We start from the raw sequence: 9400 nt of genomic DNA, 5'->3' as shown, positions 1-9400 counted from the left end.
TCATCATGATGCAGAGGCCGGGGGCAATGCCTCCATTTCCAAAAAAAAAACTTGAGGCATCTTTGCATGATATTTTCTTCTTGAGAGCCTGCCTAAGTTATTCCAGATGCTTATTCCTCGCTCTTCCAGTTTCATCAAAGCTGTTTCGAATTGCTTACCATGAGGTCCACCATGACATATACGTATAGAACACTTCATAATTATCTTGATTCTTTTATTGATCTGCTAGCATGTCAAAATGTTCGACATCTACTAAAGCTATAGTGTGATCTAGGCATCTAGCTACTGACATCGATACCAAGAGAGCATGATTTGGTCGAGATGCCTTCCCCCACTCTCGAGCATCGGGTGCGAATTCGCCCGAGGGAACGATATTATTATTTCCAAACGACCGAACATTTGAGATAACTATCACCTGCATTATATCCATGTGTCATTTGCTTCTATTCCAAACTAAAGCAGCTCACGAATATGACTGCACTCACGTCAGTGTGGAATTAAGCATCTATGGAGGAGTCCCACGAGAACACACCTCTACTCCTAGCTAGCTGCGATGGAGCCTATAAATGACCACCAAAACCGAGCTCACTTGAAACCACGCACTCCTCTCGCTACAAACAGATCTAGCTCCAGGTAGTTAAATAACTTTGCATCCACCCAGGAGAGGGAAAGTTCGAGAATGTTCCGGCGCAGCGGCGGTGGCGGTGTCAGGGGCAAGACGGCGGCTGCGAGCACCAGCACGGGCACTGAGCTGCCCGTCGATGGAGCTGTGCGGGTGACGAAAGTGGACAAGATCCAGGCTTACAATCTCGTCTCGAGGCCGTCGGTGCACCACGCCATCGTGCCGGCGACGTCGGGGCCGGCGGAGAGCCTCGCCGTCAGTGTTGTCCGGGTGGTGGACGTCGTGGACGAAGCTGTGCGGGTGACCAAAGTGGACAGGATCCAGGCTTACAATCTCGTCTCCAGGCCGTCGGTGCACCACGCCATCTCGCCGGCGACGTCAGGGCCGGCGGAGAGCCTGGCCGTGAGGGTAGTCCGGTTCGGGGACGTCGTGGACGAAGAATCCGACGGCCTCATCTCGGTGACCATCACATAGAACTAACTACTCTTTACTACGTAACTAATAACTAGGCCTGTCGTGCCTTAAGCGTGTTTAACGTTTCGCGAGAGAAACATATGTACGCGCACCAGTGGGTAACTGTAATGGCAATAGCACGTGGAAGGATATTAATAATCTTGGGAAGAAAAAAAGTTTTTCCTCTAAATTATCGGATTTGCGTCCGTATATTATTTTTAAGGATAAGTTTGCATTTGAGGCAGATCTAATTAATCTTGGTCATCAAACCATGTCAATCCAAAGACCTAGATTGCTCCAATGATGAGCTCTCAACATATTGGCATGCAATACCACTCGGAGTACAGAAGACTTAGAGTCACTCCGGATGGCAACGGTCAGGAGTTCACTCCGTAGCCTTAAAGATCATTGAATACACTTATAGCTACGCCCTGTCTTAATGTACATGTGGTTTCTTGTCTGGTCGAATGGCTTTATCTTGGTCGAGTGATTGTGGGGGTGCCGAGTGAGGGGATTGGTCGAGTGGATTGCACTCGATGGTTTCAGTCGATACTCCTTGCTATATCTTGAATGTCCTTGATTTTAGGGCAGTGATCTTGGGTAGGGCGTATAGGTCAGGTCTATGACCCTACCCTAGGTCTATGGCATCGTCAAGAGAGACCTGACAAGGGGGCCCCACCCAGGTCAAAACCGTCGTTGACTAGTGCCACATCAGCAATGGGTGGAGACAAACCAGCCGGGGGGTGTTTTCTCCAGTTTTGGTTTGTTTGGGGTAGAAAAGACCGAAAAATAGATCAGGGATAAAGTGAACCACCCACTTTATTTAGGGTAGTAAAATTGATTTTTTTCTTCCGATGCTCATTCTCAATGATCATGCTGTGCATGATCACGCACGTTGTGATGATGTATCAAATGATCTCTTGATCCCAAAGCCTAGTTGGCCCTCGCACAATAGCGAATTGGGCTTGCAAAATCCTAAAAACTCTTTCCACTTTTTTCTAGCGGCCGCTTGACCATTATGAAAGTAGACTTCTTCCTTAGCATGGGAACTTGATATTGGCTTCACAAAAGTAGAAAACTTTGGATACATCTCATCCACACGGTAGTAGCCCTGTTGTAGTTGCGGCCATTTACTTAGAACTCCACCGATAGTGATTCTCCAACGGCTAACTTGGCAAAGAGAGATGAACGCGGCAACTCATTATTGCCGTTGCAAGAACCAAGCATACCAAAGTATACATGTCGACTCCACGTCACTTTATCGTCCACAGCCTTAAGAATGATGGTGGTATTCTTCTTGTGTCATTTGAACTGTCCATGTCATGTTGCAGAGCATTTCTTTCACTTTCAGTTCATGCAATTAATGGACCCGAGCATTCTTACAAATCCCCAGGCAATGTCGACAAACATGGACATCAGTAAACATGTGCAATAGCAAAATGCGATGTTTGTGTTATGTGTACAAATTACTATGCATCAAACTTGAGCACCAATAAACCTTTGCGGTGAAAACCAAATCACTAACCTTAATTTTCTAAAAAAAAAATACTAACCTTAATTTTGGAACATGAAAATTTGTCATCTTGGTCTTGTTGGTGGTCAATCCGGCTCACCAGGCCCCATCGCCAAACCCATCCACTATCGGGTCAAATCTTATCTGAGCTCAACGATGTGAAGAGCTCTACTTTTGGGCTCAAACTCTCGAGCACCACCATGACGTCGTCTGTGGGCACTCCTATAGGCCAACAGTAGAGGCAAAGAGCACAGTAGACGCCCAAGCCTGGTACTAAATGCGTCGAAACAGTGTGGCCCATTTTAGAAGAATAATTTTAAAGAGATTTTGGTAAATTAAGCTACATTACAATATGCTTATTACAAAAAATAATTAAAAATTAGGTTCAATTTTTTTAAAAGATTCATGCATTATAAAAAAAGGTTCATGGAATTAAAAAGAATATTTTTTTTCAAAATGTGTAAAACTTATTTATTTCACATTTATTTTAATACTCCATCCATTCGGAACTAGTTGTTGCTCAAACGGATTTCAGTGCTAAATACATCTGTTTGAGTGTCAACCGATTTCGGAAAGGGGGAGCATTAGTTTAGGTGTTTAAAAAATATTTACGAATTTAATAGTATGTTAAAATTATTTAAAAATTATTGATACATTTCTACAAAATAATTGTATCTCTTAAAAAATGTCCATGAAAATTTAAAAAATGTTATCACTTTCATTAAATGTTCCTGCAATTAGAAAAAATGTTTTCGTGTATTTTGGGAAATGTCAACAATATGAAAAATTCTTCATATATAAAGAAAATATCCGTGTATTTAACAAAATGTATATGTTATTTTAAAACATTGTCGTACATTTTAAAATAGTCTCATGCAAGTTTCTAATATTTTTGAAGCATTTTTTCATTTTGTATTATTTTAGAAAATTACCACGTTTTAGAATGTCTTTTTTGATTTAGAAATGGTACTCATGCATTTGCAAAAACTATTCTAATAATCTTTAAAAGTATTTATATTTAATATTTAAGAATTAAATAGAAAATATATATATATATATATAGATGTAGAATATTTTAAAATATAAAGAGAAGTAAAAAATAAGAAAAAATGAGAGCAGCAAAAAGAAAAGAAAAACAGGCAGCGGATCAAGCGCGTCTGGGGCTCGCCGGACGCGAGCGCATCCCCCCATAAACGAGACATAGGGGCGCCCCGGCAATTCCTATTTGGCGCCTCAGGCGCCAGTTAACATGGATTTTCGTTAACTGGCGCGTGTGTCGTCTGTAAATGGGCCCGGTTGACTTCTTTTTTTTGAAAATTCTATGAACTTTTTAAAAATTTCAACAGTTTTTTTTCGGATTGATGAACTCTTTTGAATATCGATGAACTTTTTTGAATATGATGAAGATATTTTTGAAAATGGATGAACTTTTTTTATCTATGAACTTTTTTCAGTTCAATGAACTTTTTCTAAAAATACATGAACTTTTTTGAATTTCTATGAACTTTTCTAAAATTTAATTCAATTTTTAAAAATTAATGAACTTTTGCTAAGTTGGATGAATTTCTTTTCAATTTGAATGAACGTTTTTTCTAACTAATAGCACAGGAACAATTTTCTGATACTGCATGATTTTTCCAAAAAATATGAACATCTTTATCTTCGACAAGTACATGATAAAAAATTTCAAAATATGATTTTTTTCAATTAGAAAAACATTTCATTTAATGCTTCAACACTCTATAAACATACATGAATATGAGTTTATATGTGTAAATATTAACTAAATATTACATGCATGATTTTATTTTAAAATTATATGCACATTTTTGTATAATACTTTAAGATGTTTTAATACACAGTAAAGATATTTTTATGTACACGATGCCTATTTTTTAATATGCAATGAACATTATTTTAATACGTGATGACCATTTAAAAAAAATAGGGTCACACTGAACACTCTTTCAATAGCGACGAACAATTTTTATTTAACTATGAGTATTATTTTAATACATGATAAACATTTGAAAATACTTTTATCGGACAATATTTTTATTAAGTACTAAAATAAAATAGGTCTTCCAAATATTTGCTTTTTGAAATATAAATAACCGATTGAGTGAGCTAATTGCTTCAAGATCGATCATTGCTTCCTTAATATCTACCGAAGAAGTATCAACTAAGTTGGTCTGGCCCATGTGCGGTATTTAGTAGGCGAGCACAATTTATAACTCACAACAAGCGAGGTGTTGCTGCTTCCATCTCTTGATACCGGTCCCAAATTTTTTGATTACATAAATCTAGACTTCGATGCCAGTCGACCATCTCGTCCATGCCGCTCAAACATTAGTAAGGTTAGTGATTGTGACGCCCCCGACTCAATCGTACACTAATCATACACGCAAATGTGTACGATTAAGATCAGGGACTCACGAGAAGATATCACAACACAACTCTAGACACAAATTAAAATAATACATACTTTATATTACAAGCCAGGGGCCTCGAGGGCTTGAATACATCAACTTGAATACAAACGAGTCAGCGGAAGCAACAATATCTGAGTACATTTTCTTCCCTGCAGGGGTGCACCAACTTACCCACCACACTCGATTAACTCTGGCCGGACACACTTTCCTGGGTCATGCCCGGCCTCGGCCAAACAATAGGCCGCAACCTGACCTAGGCTAAATAGAGAGGTCAGGATGCCGAACTAAACATATGCCCCCAGGGGTCATGGCGCATCACCCCGGGAACTCCTGCACGTTGCGTACGCGGTCGGTGAGCAGACCTAGCTACCTCCTTAAAAAGGCAGGAGCTTACGCAGACCAATCCGGTGCGTGCCGCTCAGTCGCTGACGTCTATTAAGCTTCGGCTGATGCATACAACGCAGAACGCCCATACTATGCCCACGTGATGGTTAGTGCTATCAGGCCAGAGGCCCCTCGGATCAAATATCCAAATCATAGTGGATTAGGAACGCGCAGTAACAAGCAGAGACTCACGAAAGATGTGACCCCGTCGCGCCGTCTCGAGGACTTGCGGCAAGGGCTAAGAATGCCTGGCCATGCCTCGTAATTATCTCTTGGGCACCTTCCAGGTCAACCCGACTCCACATCACTCGCAATTAAGCTTGCGCGGGTACCCCTCAGGACTGCCCCGTCTTTAGTAACATGGTTCAGTATAAAGTCATAGTAACCATAGTAAATGTGTGTCTAACACCAAGGGAACCCTGAGGAACCACCCTCGGTGGACTCCACTCGATGTAATCATCAAGGTGAACGTAAGAGGAACCACCCTCGAGGTTCACACTTGAGGGGTTGCATGATAGAGTCGTATCAGAAGTGGTTAAGGAGGAAATCACCCTCGATGACCATGACCGAATAGCTACAGTACAAAGATCTCATCAGGAGTGATGTATGAGGTTCCACCCTCGGCACTCGATGGTAACTCTACAGAGTTGAGCAACAAAAAGGGCGTGATGTGATGTGAGGCGTCGGGCTCTCGTCGTCGATCACGTTGATCGAGTCGTCGATGATGAAGCAGGGGCAACAAGGACCAGGTGGGGGTCACTTATGGATCACTAACCAGCCTATATTAAGCAGTTTAGGATAAGCAGGTAAGTAACAATAAGCAGGTTACAAAAGCAGGCTATGCATCAGAATAGGAGCAAACAATAACAGCACCAAAATCTAATGCAAGCATGAGAGAATGGAATGAGCGATATGGGGATGATCAAAGGGGGGGCTTGCCTGGAAGCTCTGCTGAAAAGAAAGAAGTGTCGTCATCGACGTAGTCGATCACAGGGGCAGCATCAGTCTCGGGGTCTGCCGGAAAGAAGAGGGGGAAGAAACAATAAATATAAAGCAAATCTAGCATCACAAAGCATAACATGGCAATATGTTGTGACGGGTGTGACCTAACGTATGGCCACACGAATAAGGTGAAAGGCAAATTCAACCGGGAATGTTTTCCTGGTTCCAGATTTGTGTCAGACAGATGATCGAAGGGGGAATGTTCCATGTTCAGCATGTTAGCAGCATGTGACACATGAACGGACCGCGTATTCGGATTCATTGGATTTTTCTAAGCAACTTTCATGTAGAAAACTTTTTCATCCAAGCTACGGATTATTTCCTATGAATTTTCAAAGATTAAACCATTTTCTGGATTTGTTTATATTAACAGAAAGAGATTATTGCATCAGCATGATGTCACTGAGACGTCAGAGTCAACAGATCGGTTGACTGGTCAAAATGACCAGTGGGGCCCACTTGTTAGTGTCTAAGTAGTTAGTAGATTAATTTTAATTAAAATTATTCTGATTAAACGTGGAGGCCTACACGTCAGTGGCACAACGCTGCCAAGTCATCATGGTTGACCCAGTCAACTTGGTCAGCGGGCCCCTGGGACCCACTGGTCAGTGGCCCAGGGTGGCCTCGTGGCTGTGCCATGTTGGACCGGCGTTGGAGAGAGCTCCGGTTGCCCTTCCCGCTGCAGAGCGGCTCGGGCCCTCGCCGGGATTCATCTACATGGGGACTCCGGGCCCATGACTTGGCTTGCTCGAACGAGCACGCGACGGTGCATCGAACGGTGGTGGTGGTGTGGCCAGACCTGGCCGGAAACAGCGTCGGTAGCCTTCGGGCCTCATTCAAAACATGGCAGGAGCGGCCTAGGGGTGCGGTTGGGGCTGCGACTGGGTGCTGCGCGCATCCTGGAGCACGCCAGTGACTTGCGCTGGGGCTCGGAAGCGCATACGGCGTGCGGGCAGCGGCCATGGCGGGTGGCGGAGCTCACCTCCGCGGGGACGGCGACGGAGCGTGCTAGAGCATGAAAGAGAGGGAGGGAGCGACGCGGAGGCTCACCTAGCGGGCACATGGTGGCCCCGTGAATGCTTAGGAGCAGCAGAAGCTGCGAAACGAGGCGACGGTGCTTGTTAGAGCCGAGGACGATGACTTGGTCGGGGCGGTGCTATAGCGGCTTCGGCTCGAGCGGGTGGTCGGGAACGCAGTAGTGGACGTCGACGGCGCGTCTAAACACGGTGGCTCGTCGAGGAGGGGCCGGTGGCTACGTGGACGAGCAAGCGGAGGCGACGATAGTGGCGACCATGGCGGAGAGGAGAAGCATCAATGCGTGGGGGAAGGGGGATCTGAGAGGAAAGGCGGAGAGGGAGAGGGGCGTGGAGTGGGGGAGGGATCGAGGCGCGCGCGTGGCGGCCTTATCCCCTCACCGACGACGGCGAGTGGGTTCGGCGGGGCTACGCCCCTGTAACGACCCCGGTCGGGGGAACAGGGAATGGGACGGGCAGGGGGATCTGGGCTGGCTCGGGCGGGTTAGGTGGGCCGGCCCAGGTGGGTTAGGTCCACGAGGTTGCTGTCTCTCTCTCTCTCTCTCTTTTCTTTTGGTCTTCTTTTTAATTTTTCTATTTTTATTTTTAACTTCAGAAAGCAAAATAGTTTTATAAAAACAAATCTTGCACCTAAAATACCATTTTAACTTAGGCCACTTCTATAATTAACTTGGCACCAAAATAAAGTAGTATATTATTTTTATAACTTAACAAGCATTTAATTTATTTGCTTTAGCCACTGTTTTAAAGTGGTTTAGGGCATTTAGACATTTGCAAAAGAATGTTGGTTCACCACCAATATTAACAAAGGATTATTTGGCACATGATGAACATTTTAGTTTACATGTTTGAGCAAATTTGAAATTTACTTAGAATTTGAATTTGAATTTGACTGGAATTTCAAATGGGATATTGAACAAAGGTGATTAAGCACTATTTGGAAAAATAATTAGCTTAATCATAGAGGGTTACTATAGCATGACACAGGGGGTGTTACAAATCTCCTCCACTAAAAGAAATCTCGTCCCAAGATTTAAGAGGTGGAGTAAGGGGAAAGGAATTGGTTATGAAATTCTAGCAAATCTTCTTGTTCTTGTTGCTCTCATCGAAGAGGTTGATCCATAGTGTTGATGTCTTCAATTTGTTGCATCAGGGCATCATGATGAAGTCATCATCCTTTCTTCAGAAACTCCATCGTACTTATGAATAGGATATAAGGGGAAAACTATAAGGACGGATGTCTGAAAGGATTAGCATCCGGTAATTATCTCAAGGAAGCAGATTTTAGAAGCACCATGAAACAAATCGAGAGTGCGATAATGAGGTTCATCAAGTTTCAACCAGGTAGGCATCAAGCTGATGCCTATAACAGGTGATGAAGGGGGTTCAGAGCAATCAAGAAAAATGTTGCGTGTGATACCGGAATGAAGCATGGTGAGGAAGTTAGCTTGTGAATTACATACGAAGCCAAGTGCAAATAATATTTCATAATCAAGGTTGCACAGGAGAGTCAGGTTTCGATCCAGTGGAACTGTGGGTTATGGGCCCACCTTGTGTGTTCAGAGTAGGAAGAGCGGCGACATCTTGCACGGATATGATAGCAAGGCATGTCATAGGATAGCCTGTCAGTTATGTTGACATCAACGTTGGTACCAAGGGCGAGGGACAAAGAGAACCATTGTCCTGCTCGTTGGAACGAGGCGGGCCATTAGGCAAAGTTCTCGTCCATCGACGGTTACCGAAATGTCATCAACAATAATAACAGGGTCACACTGACAGAGTTGTAGACCGAGGTGTTTTCATAGGAAGAGAATTAATATTGCTTAGGTCATATAGACCACAAGAAAGGTTAAACAACCAATGGAAAGGAAAATGAAATTATCGTGTTAAATGGACCAATGGAAGGGAAAATGTGTCTATCAAACTTAGCAGGCCAATGGAAAGGAAAATGTGTTTCACA

At 43.4% G+C, this 9400-nt stretch overlaps 1 protein-coding gene across 1 annotated transcript; it reads left to right on the top strand.

The window, feature by feature from the left end:
* The first annotated feature begins 602 nt into the window (after positions 1-602).
* LOC119324170 lies at positions 603-1265 on the top strand. The gene has a single exon (XM_037597937.1). The coding sequence runs from the start codon at positions 680-682 to the stop codon at positions 1094-1096; it is 417 nt and encodes a 138-aa protein (XP_037453834.1). The 5' UTR covers positions 603-679; the 3' UTR covers positions 1097-1265.
* Positions 1266-9400: the final 8135 nt, after the last annotated feature.

The sequence above is a fragment of the Triticum dicoccoides genome, chromosome 1B (genome assembly GCF_002162155.2).
Source record: "Triticum dicoccoides isolate Atlit2015 ecotype Zavitan chromosome 1B, WEW_v2.0, whole genome shotgun sequence".
NCBI classification, from domain to species: domain Eukaryota; kingdom Viridiplantae; phylum Streptophyta; class Magnoliopsida; order Poales; family Poaceae; genus Triticum; species Triticum dicoccoides.
This window is presented reverse-complemented; position numbering and strand designations above follow the sequence as displayed.